The sequence below is a fragment of the Rhopilema esculentum genome, chromosome 20 (genome assembly GCF_057945365.1).
Source record: "Rhopilema esculentum isolate cy_ngs chromosome 20, ASM5794536v1, whole genome shotgun sequence".
NCBI classification, from domain to species: Eukaryota; Metazoa; Cnidaria; class Scyphozoa; order Rhizostomeae; family Rhizostomatidae; genus Rhopilema; species Rhopilema esculentum.
This window is the reverse complement of record NC_142834.1, coordinates 7,368,494-7,390,094: the sequence shown is the minus strand read 5'-3', so window position 1 is coordinate 7,390,094 and position 21,601 is coordinate 7,368,494. Positions and strand designations below refer to the sequence as shown.

The 21,601-nt window shown below is 34.7% G+C and overlaps 2 protein-coding genes across 2 annotated transcripts; one reads left to right on the top strand and one right to left on the bottom strand.

Annotated features, from left to right (window-relative positions):
- Positions 1-494: 494 nt before the first annotated feature.
- Positions 495-7,915, bottom strand: LOC135687354 (mitochondrial outer membrane protein SLC25A46). Its single transcript, XM_065203898.2, has 8 exons — positions 7,571-7,915; positions 6,257-6,299; positions 4,835-4,892; positions 3,699-3,776; positions 2,900-3,000; positions 2,361-2,423; positions 2,066-2,123; positions 495-1,620 (listed from the first exon to the last, which is right to left on the bottom strand). Exons 1-8 carry the CDS (start codon positions 7,788-7,790, stop codon positions 1,030-1,032), a joined length of 1,212 nt encoding a protein of 403 aa, XP_065059970.2. The 5' UTR covers positions 7,791-7,915; the 3' UTR covers positions 495-1,029.
- Positions 7,916-7,943: 28 nt separating this feature from the next.
- LOC135687349 (proton-coupled zinc antiporter SLC30A5) lies at positions 7,944-21,037 on the top strand. Its single transcript, XM_065203889.2, has 17 exons — positions 7,944-8,087; positions 8,998-9,120; positions 9,707-9,773; positions 9,987-10,072; positions 10,425-10,512; positions 10,924-11,008; positions 11,500-11,576; positions 12,308-12,392; positions 12,962-13,044; positions 13,613-13,880; positions 15,408-15,622; positions 16,375-16,532; positions 17,190-17,319; positions 18,048-18,291; positions 18,897-19,123; positions 19,716-19,844; positions 20,827-21,037. The coding sequence occupies exons 1-17, from the start codon at positions 8,002-8,004 to the stop codon at positions 20,998-21,000; spliced, it is 2,325 nt and encodes a 774-aa protein (XP_065059961.2). The 5' UTR covers positions 7,944-8,001; the 3' UTR covers positions 21,001-21,037.
- The last annotated feature ends 564 nt before the right edge of the window (positions 21,038-21,601 follow it).

Sequence of the window (21,601 nt, the reverse complement as noted above, 5' to 3'; positions counted from 1 at the left end):
TTACGGCAAGTAAACAAGATAATTTGATGGCACGTGACTAATCGTGATCCTTCGATTCTCTGTACTTTGGATATTGATGACGACGATGATGATGATGATGATGATGATTGATGATGATGATGATAATGATGATGACCATTTTGACTGATTGCAATTGATGTTGGTTAAGGCGTGGTGGGTGGGGGTGGTTCAGGTGCATGATTCACGAACAAATAGCTGTAGATTTGAGACAAGCACTTGCCACATCTGAGGATAGCACCCCCAAGCAAGGTGATAACATGGCTAATGCCTTTTCCAACAAGACGAAAAATTTGGTACCTGGTCGGTAGTTATGAGCATAGTCTGTACTTCTCTCTGCTAAATGCCTCTAAACAATGGGACCAGGGACAAATGTGTAAAGTCGGCAGAACAGTCCCTGGCTAATGACAAACTACCAACCGCCAGATTTATATGATCTTTTACGGTAGAGAAACGTGTAATAACCAACAGTCATCTACAAACTTTACATGTAAATCGACACAAATCAGCTAGGCTTCTCCAGTAACAAAGTTGCAAGCGGGGGATACCTCAGGTAAGTTATAGCCTTTCTTAATACACACTTGCTAGATACACACAGCCTGGCGGGGATGAATAAGTATCAATGTCTGCATGGCCAACAAATGCGACTAAATACGGCACAATTAATTATCCACGTAGCGAAAAGTAAAGATCTATCAACATATGACCAAGACATCATCGCTGTTATCAACAAGAAATATTGTGCTTATTTTTATCAGTCTATTCTTTTTGAATTTACAAAGAGCGGAAAAATCAACTCCACTTTAAAACGGGGGTAACATAAATGGCAATTTAAAGATTTTTCTTCCAATCTGTAGTTACCTTACAATCTGTTTTGATATCCTATCACCATGGTTGCTAAGTCTACTTTTGGCTAATCCACAAGAGACCTGTTGCACTCTTGACTATGAACTCGATGAAGCTACATCATTACACTATTTAGATTATGTACAAATTATGCTCGCATAGATCTTAGTTTTCCTTCAACGACTTCTCTTCATTTTGTGGAAGTCTTTTGAAAATTGACTTCGTGATTTTAAGTACACAAGCTTGAAGAAAGAGCTGGAGGAACAGGGCGCCCAGACCCTTGAAGAGCGCAGATGCTCCTTCTTCGCGGCAGATGGTTTTTACGCAGTCATTTAAGCCATCGTAATTCGTACACAAAGGGACGACACCGTCACCAGTGTCAGTGTCATCTATAATCGTCCTTGTACCCTGCACGTGCAATCGGATAACAACTGTTTCCAACGGATAAAGCAATAGATCTGTGACTACGGATGAAATGAACCCAGCTAATAATTGCAGATAATATGTCTTTCCAGACTGAACAGCGATTTCTTCTTTCACTTTGGTATTTTTACTTGCAGATAAGTTTAAAATTATGGCTTTTTCGATTGAGGTTTTAATGACGTAATGAACCATACCGTGAAGCAATGTGGGAACGAGAAGGAAATACATTGGTAATAGCCGACCGTGTCCGCGGGCTTGGTACCAGCCAGCAAGGCGATAAAACACATCTTTCAGAAAATCAAACATTGACCTCGCAGAACTCAGTTGATAGCTCTGAAAAAAGAAAAAAACTTTTGAAAGTGTTATCATCTTTACTGAAAATTTTGTACTACAACCTGAACCAAAATTTTTGGGCAATTGCCTACATTTGCTAATATAGCTACAAATCGCCACTACATTGACAATAAGAAAATATTTCTTTCGACTGCGAGTTTACTGTGTACTATAAGTGTACTGTTAATTTACTCTTAATGCAAAACAGATCGATAATAAAGAATAAAGCAAGACTTGAATTCAGAGATCCAAGGGGAACCAGGTCTAGATGGAGGTTTGCAATGGATGGGTATCATGAGACGTTGAGTACAGGCAAATGCATTTAACATGATTGTATCTGAAGATCATGAAGAAAAATCAACCAGCAAATTATTCCACGATTGTTAATGAGCAGTTTAGAAACTTTTAGAAAAAAATATGTACATGAGCTTTAATATTTACACACCTGAACAGAGTCCACCAGACTTGCAGAGTAAAAGGGAAGCGTAATGATTATACCAAGGCTGCAAACAGATAACAGAAATAATAGCCCTTTTTTAAAGTCAGTGTTACAACAGAACAGATTTAGAGAAGAGAAAGTAACTGGTCAAAATAAAATGGAACAACAAATAAATCTAGGTTCAATAAACAAAAAAATCAAGGCAATAAAAAAACCACTGATAACTTAAATTTTATCCAAAAAATAGCTGATAGTTTCAATTTTAAAGAAACCTAGGCATGCTGTGCAAAAAATGCCTCACCATTTCAAGATCTGATGCCCCAAAATGCTTTTCAAGCTGATGTGTTCCTCCTTGGATAAATCTCTACAAAAATGAAATAATGTATATTGCACAAGAAATTCAATTAGGAAAGTGTTATATCTTGTGACACTAGCTAAAAGCAGATAAACTGCTTTCACATTATAATAAAGATAGTTTCAAATGTCATCTGGAGCAGGGGAATGTTTTCAAAAGATTGTAAATCTATAGCAGTCATTGAATTGTTCTATGTTGGTCATTAAATTGCTTGATAAAAGCTCTGGTTTATAAATATCTGACATTTCAATGAATGGTTTTAAAATAGCACACCCAATAAAATGACATGCAAAACAGTTCTTCTTGGAATTTCTAGCCCTGACATGCTAAAGTCAGTATCAGGGGTGTTTTTTTCCAAGGATTTGTTGTTGTTTTCTAAGTCGTTTAATAGCTTATTCCTTGTTAATTATCAATCAGAAAATTTTTTAGTACATTGCACCAATGGAAACAGCTTCACTAGCATTGAAAATTGAATTGTCATGTACCTTGGCAATCTGACCACTTCAGAAATGCCAACTTCAGTCAAAATAACCAATCCCTGAACAACACATGTTGTCCCCCATCCTTTCCAAAGAGCACCAATTCCCTGAAAAAAATTTATCATAAATTATGCAACAATTTTAAATTCTACAGCTTTTTTCTCAATATGTCTGAATTTAACTATGGGTAATTTTAAGCACAAAATGCAGCACAAGTTGAAATGTAAATTTTCAGAATTTCATGTCCCCCTTGTAATAAATTTTAGGTAAAAATGATGAATAAACAATACAAAAAATAATCAAGATAGGTTAATGTATCAGGAAAGCTGATCTTATACTGTGAGTTACCAGCTATAAATATTGGTGGCAATGCTGAAAATTTCTTAAAATTACTTTCTACTGTTGATAGAATATAAATGCTACAGGGCTTCTATACTCTAAATGAGTGCATTATATTGTAACTACAGAAAAGTGCAAATAAAAAAATAATACTGCTGATAGCAATATCAAAAAGGCAAATATGGATCCATCTTGGATGATATTTAATAAATTTAGTTGTTTTTAGTAGCTAGCCAAATAAAGTTTGATGATACTGTGTAGCGGATAACTTGTGTCTATTAGTTAAAGCTGAATTGTGAATGGGAGTTCACGCTTCAGGGCTTTGGTGGCAGGAGAAACATTTGGAGATGTTTGTTGCTTTGATTATTGATATGTATACTTTTAGGTAATATATATGCCATTAAAAGTAGTTATACTCTACTAGCAAAAAAGCAGATTAAATATATAAATGGTTGTTAATCTATACCTGATTCTTCTGTATTTTAAGCATCAGTCTAAATAATGTAAAAGGTGTCAGGTGGTAGTTCAGCGCAGTATGATTGACCTGTAGCAGAAAATATTTCAGTTAAATATATATAAACTTGACATTCAGATCTGAAAAAGCTATAATTGCTTAACAATCATTAATTATAATTGCTTAATAAGCCTTGTAATTCGTAACTTGCAGTTTTTAGGCAACTTTCAAAAAATATAGTTAAGGTACTAAAATTTGCTGAATGTCAAGGAAAATTACAAAAATCAACATAACATAACAGGCCATAGAAGGATTAAATTTGCAGGCATGCAGTTAATCACACTCCTTGTCATATCAAGGGGTGCAATGAGGTGCTATTTTCTTAGCATGAAAAAGTATTTATGAGCAATTATGCACAAGGGTATAGCACTCTGGTGCACTAACATGTTCTTGTGTAAATAGAGCCCTAATTCCAAGATAAAATGAAAACGAAGATGGTTACATGTAAACAGGCACAAACTCTGTGTCAGATTGGGAAACAAAAGACGACATGAAATGAAAATGTTATCGTTTAAACAGGGTCTCAGAATGTTCCCTGTAAAGGTGATAACTTATAGCCTTGACAAGGCATGTGATAAACTGCACTTCTTGGGAAAACAAGATGTGTGCCAAGGTGTGCACATGCAATCGCACACCTTTCCAAGGATGGCCTGATATAATTTAAGGTCATGGAATACTGAAATATGCTAAAGATTAAAAAAAGTTTTTAGGAGTAAATTGAAAGATAATGCTCCATTTCCAAGAGGCAAAAATGACAGGGTCCAAAAGTGATAATGATGATTTTTTGCACATGGCAGAAAAGTGGATAGCAATTACAATCTGTTTGTTAATGGACATCTTTTTGTTAATGGTCATTGCTTCATTCAAACTTTAGCACCAAAGGCTTTTTGCCAGATCAAGAATATAAAAAGCATTAAATGTTATTAGTCTTAAACCCTTAAATATTTTTGCAAGTGTTGTCTATCATTAATTTTTGCTGTTCTTTCTGACTGTGCATGTAATTTAATTGCAAGGTTTATTGATGCTGGAAAGACTAATAAATAACATTATTGAAAAAGGGAAACATAAGACAAAGCAAAAAACTTTACCTGACATTGTCGCCTTATAACAACCAATGGATAGGTTACAACTTCTTGCAAATAAAGGCTACAACAAAATAATTTTGATTGCATTAACAAACTGTCAACCATTCAAACTGAAGATATTCTGTGTGACAATACTTTTGAGATTTAGTCAGGCCTTGCTCTAAGTAAAATGAAGGTGCTCCATAAAAAGAGCCCCTTAGAAACTCTAGGCGCTCTATTTCGCACCTCTAAGTAAATTTCCTTGAGAGCATCCTTCGAGACCTTTAGGAGATCAAGAGCTTTATACCAAAGCTTCGGAAGAATGTTAAATATGAAATTCAATGGTGATACCAGAAAGCACCATAATATGAAATAATGAAACATGCAACAAACACTATGTTAATATAAATATAGAAATATAATAGAACAAAATCGCAAAATTGTTCAGATTTTTCTAGATATGTAAGTTGCCATCATTTGATGAGCTTTTATCAGTGTCAGTATCACCACTGTTATGTTCAGCTTCACATATTGCTTCATCAAAACGCATGGCTTTAAATCGAACATTAAACTTTGTTTCCTTTTTTCATGTTATCCATTCTATAAGAAACGCTAGAACATCTACTACTCGCAAAAGCAAATGAAAAGCAATGCGATAATTTGGACGGAAACGTGATCGCTGATTTGCACAGGCGATTTTAAGTTATTAAGAAAAACAGAAAATAATATATACTTCAATAGAAGATTAACGCTTGCTCGAAAATCAAATAAATCTGCCGGAGAATACGCTTGATGGCCTGTGTCCTTGATGGTTATTAGAGGGTTATTAGATTAAAAAATGATATCGAAAACCCAACATTGAATTTGCTGAATTTTTTCTCAAAGGGTTATCTTACGCAAATCATAATATTGCGGTCTGTTGGGAAGATTGTTTATGCTTGATCAAGTTGAAACAACAAATTCCAAAAATTTATTTTGCTTCGTGTTAATATTGATTTTACGTTTTGAGGGGCTCTATAAATCGCTCTCCAAGGCCTTTTCTGGGTGCGCTCTAGGCGCGCGCGCTCGATCGAGCGCCTTTCCGGGCAAGGCCTGATTTAGTGCCATCTTGATTCAACTTTGCAACACCAAAGGCCACCTTGTTATAGTAGAGATTTTTGTTTGACCATTTTTAGAGCACATGATGACAGAACAATGACAAAGATGATCCCTTTGTGGATCAAGGTCCAGGACACTTTTTCATATGCATGGCTTCTCAGTGTCCTAAGAAATACCTTTAGATACTAGGTAGCAATACAATACAACACAATGAAATAGAATAAAATAAAATAAAATAAAATGCAATACAGCATAGTACAGTACATTACAGTACAGTACAGTACAATACAATATAATACAATATAATACAATACAATAAAATACAATGCAATACAACACCATGCATACCTTCCAATACCAATACTGAAACCTGCAATTCTTGACCAATTTTCTGTAAACAAATCACAGAAATAGACATATTTAATAAGACATATATAGAATTACCAGACTAAAAAGTTTTTGCATTTGCATGGCACAAACAATTAAGGAACAATCTTGTTATACAATTTATATATATGTATCACCTTTTGTTCATATAATTACTCATACTATAGCTATTTCAAAGTGCAAAATATGTTGCAAAATCTGATTGATCAAATTTACATGTAATAATTTTATCACATTTTCAGTACCTCCATGTTTTTCATCACTAAACAAAAAGCTTGCACTCTGAGATGTAATAAAAACTGGATAGCACCTTAATTGCATCCTTACAATAAATATAGTTTTTAATTTTTGCATTGTCTATTCTATTTTCAGACATTTCATATTTTTGAGTTGATTTCATAGGTCTTGTACTAGGTGTATGTTTGTCAATTGCAATAACTGAATTCCAGTCTGCAGAATATAGCAGATGCAAGCCACAGGTCAGTATAGTGCTGCATACCAAAATTTGAAAATGCACACCAAACTTTTTATAGAATGTAATAAAAACCTTCTATTTGGATGCCATATGAAAAATGTTTTTTACACTTGAAAAATGTGTTTGAAAAAATCTGTGCATATGCAACATTTCACCAAGAACTACCATACACTGTAGCCCATCCTAAAGTTGATGCTTGTATTAAAAGAAAAGTTAAGCTGAACTGGAAATTTTGTGTGCATTGGATAAATTAATTGATCATTGATTCATAATTGTCATCGATCTAGCTAAATAATGGCTTTTATTTTGGTTTTATTTTCTTGCATTACTTAGATAACAGCTTTTTTATTCATTAAGTACTATATGACTTTGATGTTATGCAAACTTCTGTGCACAGTGAGCAAAGTTCGCTGTCTGGAAACTACCAAGTATCAAAGGGTGGACATACAGAATCCGGATAGGTTTCAAGAGATCAAAAATGTTCTTTAAGAGGAAAGCCTCCAATTCACAGAGAAATTCACACACCCACTTGAAACACACTTCGCGGATCAGCTTCCTGCCTTAGGCTTAGGATTTTTAGTGTATGAACGCTTACCAATCCGGCAGTGCTGACCAGTTTATTTCCTAATATTATCGCTAGTTCTATTATTAAGACTAACCTACTAACCACTAGTACACATTATGGGAGCTGTACTATAACATTTAGATTAGATTAGCCGGTAAAGATGTACAGCAATTTTCTTCTTGAAGTCATCTGTTCTGAATTTCTGTTTCGTAGGAAACAACCAAATTTCAATTACCATCATCCGACGCATGCAGCGAGCCCTTTGATACAGTCTTTAAAATTCTGACTTCAGCCTCACTCTGGCTTCTACCACCATAGACATTTTTCCCTTGCTGGAATTCTTGACCAGACTGCTTGCCATCATCACCTGCAAGTCTGGTCGTTTCCATAACATTCACTCGACCTGCAGGTTCTTCGGACGACTCTTTTAATCCAAAAAAGCTATTGAAAACCATTATTTCATTCAGGGTTTAATCAAATATACTTTAAACATTAGGCAATAGTCAAGACTCCGCAACAAATTTCTGTTCTGTGTCCATTTTGAGTGATACTGTGATAAGAAGGTAACAACTCTTTCATAATAGCCTCGCTTTAAAGTTTCCCTCAATTCATCATCCAATTCATCATTTCCTTCAGCATAAAATAGAATAATGACAACGAATCAAGATGGCGCAAAAAATCGATCTTATTCAAGACAATTCAATGTTTCATCGCACTCGAGCAGATCTTGGAAGAATCGAGAGAAATGCAGGGTAATTATGGAAAAATTTTAACTCTATTAAAATCGAGAGCTGGTGATGATGCTCAGACTTGAAATGTTAACCAGCCAAATTGTGCCCAAATCACGAATATAATCTTTAACCCGGCGAAATGTTTATTTCGAAGAGTTCGTTAGGTATAAAGCTTATTTTAACAAAGAAAAAAAAAATTTTTATGTGCACCTGTGGCGGAGAATATGAACACAGTATCAGCCTGCATAAAAATGGTATGACAGGAACACAACACAGCACAGCTGTTACGCCGCGGGGAGAGGCAGTACAGAATGAAAATAGACCAACTCTCTGACCTCCTTCTTGGAGAAAATCAGATAAAACCGGTATTTTTTCTTTCAGTTTCAGCGTTAAATTCTGCACTAGAAATTCAAAGTAGAATTACTATTCATATTTTCGCTTTTCTTCAAAAAGTTATTTAGTTACCTGAATCAGCTACCGGGATGAACTTTTAACAGAAGTTGTCTATCGGCAATCAGCCCACGAAGCACAAACAAATAAACAAATGAATGCAGTAATTTATAAATGGTTGATATTATGTAGCAAAATTTAATTCTGGAACTAATGGCTTTTTATAAACCTTGTGTTTTCCAGTCTACCTTTAATTATTAAACAAATGCTAAAAGAATGAATGATTGTTAAAAGCTTAAATTTATGTTCATAAGCAGAATTGTAGATATCTTCAGAACATCTTTGGAAATTATAGTACCTGTTGTTTGTGTTGAACATTTTGTAAAGCTGTGTATTTTCTTGTATTTAAACAGCAGGCAAGTCATTGCCCCTGAAAAACTCTGCTGTTTATCTTTCTGCAGATGTTAAATGATTTTTGTTTGATCAGAAATTAAGCAATATTGACTTTATATTTCATTTGCTTTCTTGTTATTTTTTGCAGAGGTCAATCTTATATTTACCTGCTAATGTCTGGTAAATTTTTAAATGCATTTGGAATCTTCCTTTGTTATGGATTGCTGAAAGATACATCACTTTTGCAAGCTCTTTTCTTTTTCAAAGCAATGTAAGTTATTCATTTCTTGCAAGACTATTAGTTTTAAGAGACTGTCGAGACTCTAAGACTCATGCATACTTCTTTTCCTATTTATTTCTTTTTGTTTCTTTGTGATAGTTCCACCCTTTTATGGTAACAAAGTAGCATTGCATATCTGAGAACAATAAAATGAAATCTATTTGTTTTGAATGTTGTAAAAGAAAAGCCCAAATGTTGAATGGCATGTTTGAGCTTATTGGAAAGTTTTTCCTTAACTTGCTATATTGATACTTTCCATAACTTGCTATATGAATGACCTAAAAACTCACTATTTGTACTGGCCAACAGCAGTATATTCCTGCATAATGATTTTCTATCAAAAAACAGATTTTGATTATGCACCTTGTTTTATTTCAATAATCCCATCAAGTTTTGGTTGCTAAAGCACATCTCTCCTTGTTGGTTTCAAAATTTTTTCTGTATTAGCTATTAGAAAACATGTAAGCAAAATTAGTATAAAAGTTATGAGCAGGTCATTTAGAAGTTTAACATCTATATAATGCGTATGATTGGTTGAATTAAGCAGCTGTTAACTTGGTTGTCAATTTGTTTGTAGTTCATCGTGTATTACCATAGTTCTTCAGAGACCATTTACAACTGGAAAAAGGGTATCTAGGACACAGGTAGTTGAAGTATTAACTTTTTACTATTCAATTTTTGATTTAAATATGTCTGATTAGACATTTCTTCACTAACAGTTTGATTTAGCTATCATTGGTATAATACAGTCGCCTGATGATTGCATTATGTGCAAAGATTAGGGTTGTTACTTAGAACCATCATATTGTACGCACCAAAGTGTATCACCTGATATCTATACTTGTTTTCTTTTCCAGTGGCGGGCACTTATATTCACATCAATATGTAATGTGATCATTACATTACTTTGGCTAGATGCCCTCACTATCTGTGGCCCTTTAAGGTATGTTTATTTTTGTAATGGTTATCCATTACCATGCCATCAGGCCTTGCAAGGAGATTCGCTCGAGGTTGATCAAGCATCTCTGCGTGAGCCTAGAAAGTTATAGGAGCTTTATTGATCAAACAGCTAGTGTGTTTTTGCTGTCTAAAAACAAAATGTTGAGAACCAAATTTTGTTATTGATGATGCCCAATCAAGTGCTCAGTTTGTCAACTGCTTTTTGCTCCTCACAAGGCCTGCATGCCATGCTTTTGTACATTTTATTTCAATTTCAGATCAAAAACACCCTTCTTGTTTATTCTTTTTGTTTTTTAAAAAGTTTTAAAGTTTTGCCTATAATTATTCTGTTTTAGAACTATTCTACTTTATCAGCAATGCGATGCAGTTGTGCTAGCAGCAGTAGGGATTCTTTTCCAAGGTGGAAGTAGTTTTGCGTCAAAGGTAGCCATTTTTATTTACAACTCTATTCATTCTATGTTTTTGAATGTAGTCCAAATTAATGATTGAAATACTATATATATTGATTACTGGTGATCTCCTGAAGTTGCCTTTAGCATAGTCTGGTCAAAGTTGAGTAATACTAACATTAGTTTATAAAAAATTGTCTCATTGTGCTCATCACATAAAACATTTTTTAAATGCTTCAACATATGCTTAAAGTCATGTCTGTCACCACAACGATGTCTTTTAGTGCAGCCCTAACCTGAACATCAAGCAGTATTTGTTATTTGGATACATCACTGAATTGCATTGTATTAGAAGAAAAAAGATAATAGATTCTTCGCAATTTTCTTTTAAAATAATTGATATTTAAGGCCTTATTAACCAAGACAAATTATTCTCTTTCCATAGATACGTGGAGTCACTTTGTTTTTTCTTGGTTTACTTTTCTTATTGTTCTTTGATCATGATGAAAGACATGATCATGACACTCACCGTATCTTTTCAAAATGTACAGCTTGTTGAGTTTGAGTATCTTTGAGTTGACCTATCATGATTTGATTGTCTTTTCATGATTAAGTAACTACTTGCTGTCAGAATTGGAAGAATTCTCTGTCCCAGTCAAATTAAGTTAAACTAGTAATAGTGCTTTTGCTTGGATTTTAAGATTTGTCTAATGCCAAACAAGGTTTTCCTAGTGACACAGGATATGAGCATTTTGAAGGCAGATTTTCACTTTTGTTATGTTTAGAAATGTAAATTGATATTTTCTGATATTTCTTGATATCAGGCAAAGTACTTCTGTTACTCTTTGTTGTATCATACCATTATTTTATCTTTATAACATGTTTTTTGAATTGCGATTGTTTGTCTGATTGGTATTTTGACAAAGTTTTTGGAATATCATGCCAATTTATATAATAATGGGTGTTGCAACAGATGTGTGTTCTGCCATTCTGAAATAGCAAATTCCTTAACTGATGTTAGCTGAAGGTGAACATAAAAGTGACACATTTCATCATCTTTATCATTTTTTTGTCTGGCTAGGCCTACCAGACCACAAGGTTAGTAATTGTTTACTCACTTTTCAATTTTGGTGAACACTCTGTACTTGGTTGAAACAAAATACAGTAAATCCTAAAATTAGCCCCCGGGGGCTTATTTAGTTTTGATATTTTTTGATGGGGGTTATTTGAGAGGGGGGGGGCTTATTTGAAGGGGACTGAAATTATGGTAGACTGAGATCAAGAAAACATTAATAAAAGACCTCGTATATTTTAGTAGCAATTTCTTTATGAACATTTAATTAATTATTACCAAAAGTATGCATTTTCACGGTAATTCAATAAAATGTCAAAGGCAACTTCAGATGGCACAAATCAACAAATCGAGAAAACCCATTTTGAGGATTTACGGTAGCAGTGGGGGCTTATTCGAGGGGCGGGGCTTATTGACAATTTGTAGTTCTAGGGTGGGGACCAATTCGCATATTCGAGGGAGGCCAATTCAAGGATTTATGGTAAGTGTTGAGATGCTGATAGGTGTAATCTCTTGAAAATTGTTCAAGAAATTATGCATTAATTTGAAAGAATATTTAAAAAAGAGAATATATCGAAAAAAACGTCTTTATTAATTGTTTACCTAAATTATTTCATTATTATTCGATTTCTCATTTCCATCATGCTGCGTACAGCATTGAAGTAAGCTGAGAAAATTTAACTGTCAATGTAGTTCTACATTTTCCCCTTCTCTGTCAGTTTGTTTATTGAATCAAATCTCTCTTTTATCTTTGTAGGGTGGTATATTTATTTTGTTACTGGTTTCAATTTGCAAGGTTTTTTATAATAGTCATGTTAAGAAGTTATCAGTTGACATTGGAGGTAAGAAAAATGTTTTTATTTGAAATTTGTTTGTTTTAGAATCAAAGTGAAGCCAGTCTCAGTAGGAGGTTGCTTCAATTTTTAAGCCTGATAATTCATAATGCATAATCTTTACCCAAGATTGAAATGCCTAAATTTCAGACCAGATCAATTTGACTATGGCCATAAAATGTTTGTTACTAAGGATATGACAACTTACCGAAATATTGCCAGTATGCACTTTTTAGCAACAAAGAGTGAACAAAATCTGTCCTGCTTTTGGTGGCGTTTCTAAATTTTGCAGTGCAGGGGCAAATCTATAAAATGTTGCGTATCAAAATGTAAGGAGAAAGACTGTTACCATTGGAGGCATTTATTCATGCTCTGTATTATGTAAACTGCTCCTAAGATCTTCTTTAAAAGCAAGCGTAAACTTTTGCTGTTATTTTTAAAACATTCAAATGTGGAAGAAATTGAGACAAGTAAAAATAAATTGCAAATTATGAATATGCAGTTGACTTTAATTTAATTGTCACATGCAGTATTGCTTATTGCATTGAAGTTTTCAATTAGGTTTCTTTGCTTTCTAGGGAGCAAGCGTATGAATTGCTTGCTTGTCCTAACAGAAACGTTGTTATTAGCTCCTTGGTTAATCGCAAGCTATTTCCTAAAGGTAATGTCTGTTTTCATTTAGACAAGCATCAGTTTTGTCTCTAGGATTTTTGTAGTCTGCGTAAATATTTCCCTATAAATATTTGATAAATATTTGAGCCAGAAAGTGTCGATAAAGCTAAGTGGAAAAAGGCAGTCATTCAGTATCTTTGTCTAGACTCCGGAATTGACGATCTGGTGAATCATGTAAATGTATTGCCTATACACAAAGACAGCGCTTTCTTCTATGCTCATTGCAAATAAGGCGTGTAGGTGTTGGGTTTTCACTCGATTTCTACAGTAAAAACGAAGTCAAAACAAACATTTGTAATGACATCGTTAATTCGTTGTAGCTCATCCTTTCAATAAAAGTCAAAGTCATCTAATTCCTAACCTATATCAGCGAACATCCTGCACTTTGCCTGATGCAAAGCTCAAAGTTAAATCATTTATCTATTACTCATTGCTGGAAATAAACTGCTTACCCTGCCTATAAAGTGGTATCTCTTGCTTGGTTCATTTTTTACCCAGTGTAGGTTGCAATGTGCATCAACTGCGCACTTAATTTTGTCTTATTTTTCTCATTTCAGGACGAGCAATTTAGAATTCCAAATTTATTTCCACTGGTATCTGTTGCGTTCATTGTCTTTGTTGTGGATTTTTACATAGAAGCAATCTGTTCAGCAAAGCTTGAGTCGCACGTGTCATCACGAATTAGCTCGATATCCTCCTTCATAGCTGCTCTTGTCATTGGATACTTTTGGGAGCATGTCCCATACGCTGATCTTATGCCGTATGAAATTCGCAAGCATGGTATTGCCGCGGGGGCAGTTTTGGCCACTGTCTGCTTCATTGCTGGTATGTTCGAAATAGAATCTGCTTTGAGAGCATATTGTCTAGAGGTTTTGAAAGAATACGTCCCGTTTTATCTAAGGTCTACTTTGGAAATCATCCTAACCATGTTTTATTGCAAAAATTGATTTTTTTTTCTCTCATAAAAATAGATTAAGGTTTTACACAAGTTTGAATATGAGTTAATTTATCTTTTTAGTAGAGCAATATTTTTTTCTTTTTGCGAGCTTGTTTTAACAGCGCCGTATAGACAGTGCTGTAAATCTCTGGTGTATAGGTCAAGATTGGTCTTAGTTGCAACTAGGCCTGTCCACCGAAGGTCGAATAATCGGTATTCGGTTACCTGTTTCACTATTCGGTTAGCTGAAGTCCAAAACGAATATTCGGTTACAAGCGAATAGTTCGAATCGATTATTCGGTTGGAGACGAATAGTGCGAATAACCTCACTGTTGGAGGTCCACAATGTTGAATAGCTGTGACTCATAGAATAGCGTTGACTATTCAAATAACCGTGACTGATCAAATAGCAATTGCCAACCGAATAGCACTGACTGGTCGAGTAGCAAGGATTGTTCTAAAGGAGAAAGGCAACTTCCTATCTTCAATCTTAGAGGGAGTTTCATGGATACGGGCCTTCTTCAAAAGTCGCGAACCCAAGAAATAGTTACAAAGCCAATAAAGCAAGATTGGAAGGGGGCAGAGGGAGTGGAGCGTGGGTTGCGGGTGGGGGTCATGGGGCTTTTCCTCGGGAAATTGTTGTGCTACAGGGCCTCCGATGAAGGCCAGGGGGCTATGGCCCTACCACTATTTTGCAGAATAATATAACTTTTCACAAAATCTTTTGTTTTGAGTGTTAAATTTTCTTTTGCCCCCCCCCCCCCCACCTCCACTTCCCAACCTGTGTCGAAGCCCGTGCTAGAAAGCTTTTTACTTTTAAAAATGTTGGGAAACGACCCTTTTTGAAAACGTATGACTATGCTTTCTCGTTAATTTGATACTAACTTTCTGGCCATCAGGGGCAACTAATGCTAGGGAAGGTTCGAGAAAACATTTATTTTTGACAAAAAATCGTTTTAAAAATTGCTTTGCAGCACACCCTTTGAAGTTACGTAAAACACAGGAAATATAAATAGGAAAACAAAAAATTAATGGTTCTGACTTATCGGATAGTAATGACTGATTAGCTATATTCACAGGTTGGTTAAATTACAAGAAATTTTCAGATTGCAATTTTTTACCACCACCCTGCCACACCCATTTTACCACACCCATATTCGCCGAATAACCGAATATTCGTTAAATTTTAAGCCGAATAACCGAATAGGAATATCCGAAGGTTTGGACAGCCCTAGTTGCAACTCTAAGTTTTAACCCTAATTCAATTGTCGTGCAATTTTTTGGAAGATGTAATTTCAAATTTTTAAGTCCATTCATGAATATGCAAACGATCAAACTATTCAATTTGCCAGAAAGCTTATGTTTTTGCTTGGCTTTCAATTTTAACCAGTGTGACTTAAGTACCTTCTTTTCAGCAACGCGAATCTTAACTAGACCAGTGCCAGTCAAGCCTGGAGTGTCAAAGGGGATGTTTGTCGGCTATTCTAAAGGAGGCCAGCCTCTTTATAGTTTAACGGGACCTGGTGGAACTCTGCCACGATCGCCTCTTTCTGTTGCTAGAAATTTCTTAAGACAAATTTTGGAAGCGCCAGATTCCAGAAATATATTCTTTTATCTATGTTTAAACCTGGTGAGTATAAATATTTAATAATTCGTTTGTTTTTATTATTTTGGTTGCTCTTTAAAAGCTTTTGTTGTGTTACTAAGGTACTTTAATACATGTTTGACTTGGTGGTGAAATATCAGGGTATACTTTATATAATGATAATATGAATACTCTATATAAAATATGAGCTAATAGCTTTATGTGTTGTGCTGATCTTGATGCTTTCTGTATATTCTTTATGTTTCCAGATGTTTTCGTGTGCTCTTACCATTGTCAATCATTGCTGTTTGAATGTCTTTTGATAAAGTTTTAAATTACCCATCATAATACAAATGGTGCAACTATTAAGTGTAGGCAGTGTAATTTCTTTGTCCTGAACCATGCATGAAAAAGATATTAGGAGATAGCTGTATGTTCATATTTTTAATAGAAGCAAATATGTAAAGAGCCTGTTGGTTGTTAATCTTGCTTTGCACGGATATCTAAGCTTAAGATTTGAACGTTTAACATTTGAACTATTCATAGATACTCTGGTTAATTTACACAAGTCAAGACAGTTTACCTTTGCAAAAATGCCTAGCTATACGAAAAATTCTGTTCAAGCGGAAAATCTTATAAAACTAGATGTAAACTAGGTTCAACCTAGGTCAAAGTTCTAGAATTTCCGTTGGCTGAGATAACAGCTCATTTTTGTCCACCAGATTGTTTTTGGACTGGTGACGGTGTTGTCAGTGTAACGTTTGTTATTTGATGCATTTTCTGTCTTTTTTATGCAGATGTTCACCGGAGTTGAGTTAGTGTACGGTGTATGGACAAATAGTCTTGGTTTGATCTCGGATGGATTTCATATGCTGTTTGACTGTTCAGCTTTGGTTTTAGGGCTTGTTGCTTCCCTCATGTCGAGATGGAAGGCAACAAAGGTCTTTTCATTTGGGTAAGGTTTGTTATTTCCTTTCCGTTTTCGATTTGGGAGTCAACGAAGGCTGGTATGAATAAGGCATGTACCTAATCTATTCTAATCAGGCAAGAAATCCATAATATTGAACACGATCAGATCGTGTGCCAAAGACCGATACAATCAGCTGCTCAATTTTCATGAAGCGAATCCATTATTGCTTTTTTGTTCCTAGCTTTGTGCGAAACTTTCTGCAAAAATTGAGAGTCTTTAATTAGATTTGCATTTACAACGTAAGCTAATTGACAATACATCACTTGTTGTAATAACTCAAAATACAATTAATTTTGTATAAAATTTTTGTGTTAATTAGTTTTCTGCCAACTGTAGCAAATTTTTTGGGAACCTAGTTTCCAGGTTCCGATACTTTCTGCAGCCCTGATTTTTTGCTACCTGAAATCGGAAGGCAGAATGTGACACTTTCAACTGCATACTTATCGCGGTGCAAGGGACATTTTCCTAGATTACATCATCAAGATCCCTAATTCCAATGTCTGCAATAATAGTGAGGGTTTAAACTGATCAATTCAAATAAATCTGTATTAATTTTGAAGAAATGCAATGTTTTCCACAACTTGGGCGTTGGCATCTTAGAAACCTTTGTGTGTGCTAGTATATAGTTTTATTCTGTTTTAGGTATGGTCGCGTGGAGATCCTCTCTGGTTTCATTAATGGTTTATTCTTAGTTGTGATAGCTTTCTTCGTGTTTGTGGCTGCACTTCAAAGACTTATTGATCCACCCACAGTCAATACAGAAAAGCTAATGGTTTGTGCTCCCCCACCATCACAGATTCTTACGAAGCTTGTTGTTATCCTACTCGACCAAATTGCTCGTTTCAATTAATAATTTATGATATATGTAGTATATTCTATTTATGTCTATGTAAATTGATAGCCATCTGTCAGTGTCATTAAGTTTTTGTTATTACTTTTGAGGTTATTATTTCAATTTAACTCTTAAGAATTTGGCTGAGAATAGATTGGCATCCTCTTGAAGTATAATACTGTACTATTTAAAGAAACCCTCGAAGGAAGACAGTCTCTACGTCCTTTAGAAAGAAGCTGTAATTTGTTATATTTTTGTGGTTCTTTCATGAAAACACGAAAATTCAATAAAATGTTTCATTGTTTATAATGAAGGCCTCTCTAAGAGTTAAGCAAGGGTTAAGAATGATACGGTATAAGGTGTTATGCTTTACAAATCAGTTTGTCACAGGTCCCATGTTAAGCCCCTAGAAGTATCTAGTCTAACTGCTGAGTCTAAGAAACGTATTTGTATTTCTTAGCACCGCTTCTGCCTCAGCTAAATATATCAATCCAACAAAGAAACTCGATTTTTGCCAATTTCTATTGTCAATCAGTAAACAAAGTTTGCTAATGAGGACGAAAGAACTAAAGGTCGTTTTTTATTTTAAAATTGTATCATGCGAAAATTCAGTCTCACTGCGATCATTAGAAAGCGTATCAAATAAGTTGTCATATTTGTGATTTTAGGCCGTTTCTGTAGCTGGTCTGCTCGTGAATATGATTGGAATCTTTGCGTTCAGCCATGCCCATTCTCATGGTGGAGCAAAGTGCAATCATGATGCTCATTTTGGTCACAGCCACCAAGAGAGACACAACCATAACAGTGGACATGGACACAGCCACCATGGGACACACGGACACAGTCATAGTGGGCACGGTCATTCGCATGAAGGCCCTAAGAAGCAGTCGAAAGGGACAACTAACATGCAAGGTACCCCATCTTTGTATCCCAAACAGGGCTGCAACATTAAAATCTTTCCCGCAAATATACCGATTTTCCATTAAAAATTTTTATGGAATATTGTTTATCCGGATGGAAATAAATCATTACTTCTGACACTGATTAGAATTGAAAATAGTCTTAATGACAGTGCCGGATTTTCCATGGTGCTAAGGTGTGTGTTTGAGTTGCCATTTGGAGCTAAACTAAGTATTTTTAAGTATTCTTATAGCTTTGCACATCATTTCATTCGCGGCAAATCTTATGTTATATGTTTATGCAATGGTGGTGCCAGCTAATGGGCGTGACCAATGAGACTCCGCCATTTTTTCCACTTTTCATTGCTTTATACTAAGTGTATTTTACTTGGGCAAAGTAAAAAAATGACCTCCACCAATCCATTTTTTTGTTAAGTTTTTAGAGGAATTATTTGGACCATATTTTTGCAAAAGTTAGGGGGGGGGTTAAGTACCCAGATCTTTTGCTGCATAGATTGAACAGACACTCTAAATACAATTCTAATACGGCACAGAAAATGGGTATGTTACTACAAGTTTTTGTTCTACAAACCCAACCGCTTTTACGGCCTTTTTCAGGTGTGTATCTCCACGTTGTCGCAGATACTTTGGGAAGCGTAGGTGTGATCGTATCATCATTTTTCATCCAACAATACAACTGGTACATTGCAGATCCAATCTGCTCCTTGTTCATCGCCGTGTTAATATTTCTCAGTGTCATTCCGCTCCTTAAACAAAGTTCACACGTGTTGCTGCTGCGTACCCCATCGGAAGTAGAAGACACCTTACATGAAGTACTTGCAAAGGTATTTGCTCGTTTAGACTTTCTTAAAAAATTATGCAATGCAGTATTGTTACAGGCTTCTTCGAAGAAATTGATTGATATTTTCTTTCAGTATTTTGAACATCCAAGAGGAATTAGACATCCAAAAAGTTAACTAATGTTGCAAAAATTTATGAAATAACAGGATTTATATGGAGGGCGAACGCTAGCACGTATCACATACAACAAGCCTAATGAATAGTATTTTTATAATTTAAGCTTGGGCTCAACAAGTGTCTGGAAACTACTTCAAAACAGTGACGTCACCCTAAGAAAAAGTATTAAGACTCATCTATCATAGAATAATCATTGGAACGATTTATTTTATCAAGGTCATTTAAACAATTTTTAAAAGTAGTTTGAAAACAGTTTTACCGGTCTGTTATAATCTGCACGATGCAGTATATGCAGAGCTTTACACGATTAATGTTTGTATGGAACCTTGAACAACATTTTGTAATTTTTTTGTTGGAATCCATTCTGTCTGTAACTACTTCTAATGCAATGATTTTAATAATGAATATCAGGCCTCAAGATAATTTATTTTTGCAATTTAAAACTTTTCCTCATTTTAGATATTGTCTATTGAAAATGTGCTGTCATATAAGGATCAGCATTTTTGGCAACACTCAGCCGATTTAGTGGTTGGTACAATCAGTCTTCAGGTGACGCCAACTGCAATCGAGCAAAGAGTAATTCAGCAGGTAAAGGCTTTATAATTAGTGTTTACATTACGCTGGTTATTCGATGACTATTTGGTTGCACCAAGATACGGTTTTAAATCAGTGTTATTATTTATTACATTGCATGCCAATCAATGAATCAATCACAGTTGCACAAATAGCTGCAAGATACGAATTGATTGTTGTTATGATAAAGATTTGACTAGTAATTAAGATAACCATTTCTTTGTGGTTCGAATTTGTGTGGCTTGGAAATTTAGGGAACCAGTGCAAGAAGGACCAAAAAGTTCCGTAAATCAACGTCGATCTGTTGTTTTTTAAATAAAGTTGGAAAATTGTTGGATATTGCCAGAATGCCCGCTCAATGTTTAAGGATATACTCAGATTCATAATTTTAACCATAATTAGGAATTTTTTTATCATTGTACAAATGCTTTCTATGTTCCAAGATATAAAGCTCAAAGTTAAGTCTTAGAAAATTCAAGACGTTGTCAGGAAAAATAACTAGAAATAAGAAATTTTGAAATCAGTGGCCATCTAAAAATGTTGAAGTGATCTGTTGAGCACAAATTCGCTTTTCACTTCGATTGACTTTGTGCTAACGCAGCTTTGGAGCCTTCCCGAAAATTTTTGCCTTGCTTCATGTTAGGACAACAAAAGATCATGCGCATTTGACGTAACACAAGTGTCTTCGAGCGTGCTCTTGAAACTGCAGATTTCTGCAATTTTTATCTTGCCATTTCGGACCTGATCTTGAAATTCCAGTAAAATAGAGAGATATTGTCGCCGTCTTTAAAAAGCTAACAGGTAGTTATTTCAAAGTTACAAGCCTTAGATTAAGTTTTTCCTTTTTGTTCGATAATTTATTCTATTCTCCACCACTTTTGAGAGAAAGCCAGTAAGACGTACCTATTGCTACATCAATATTAAGTTCTATTGCAGAATCAGAATGGGCCAAGTTTGTATTTCCTGCTCTTAAAAGTCCTTTATTTTTGTTTTTCAGGTCACATCAATAGTGAAAGAGTATGGTGTAGGAAATCTGACTGTACAAATAGAAAAGGAGTCATTTTATCATAACCTTAATAAACTCTCTGGTGATGGATTACCTGTTATGAATTTTCAAAAACAAACCACTTTAGATAAATATGAAATAGTTAATATAGTGAAATCTGTTTAAGGAATGTAAAATTGTATTATCTTGATAAAAACTCGAATGTATTCTTTATCTGACTTCCTTGTAGTTATATATTTGAAACAGTGCCAACTCTCTAACCGGCCCTCAAGTTTGTTTACGAAACTTTTTGTAGTCGAATTATAGTACGTGAAGAATTATAGTACTTTAAAGTCATGGAAGATTGTTCACCTTTTCAACGGATTAGCATAGAATTCTTACTTTTAAATTGGTTTTGTAGCCTACCTTGTTTCAATTTACTTACCCTGGGTACCAGACCCACTATATATAAAATAAAATAGAGAATAAAAAAAATAATATTATTTTGTATAGTGAGTCTGGTGCCCAGGGTACAATTTACTAAGTTCTTTTTATGAAAAAACTGCCTGATCTTAACCAAGATATTCTCAAATATTTCAATATTGGTCCTAAGTGTATTCATGAATTCTTCTTAACCGACATCTTAGCATATGAAACATGACAACTCACAATCAGACCTGTTTAGAATTCAAAAAACAAATCAACGGAGTTTAAAACCAGCAAGAAATATATTTATGAATTGGAAATCACACTTTTGAAAAACCTTGAGCCTGTCTAATTTCCTTTA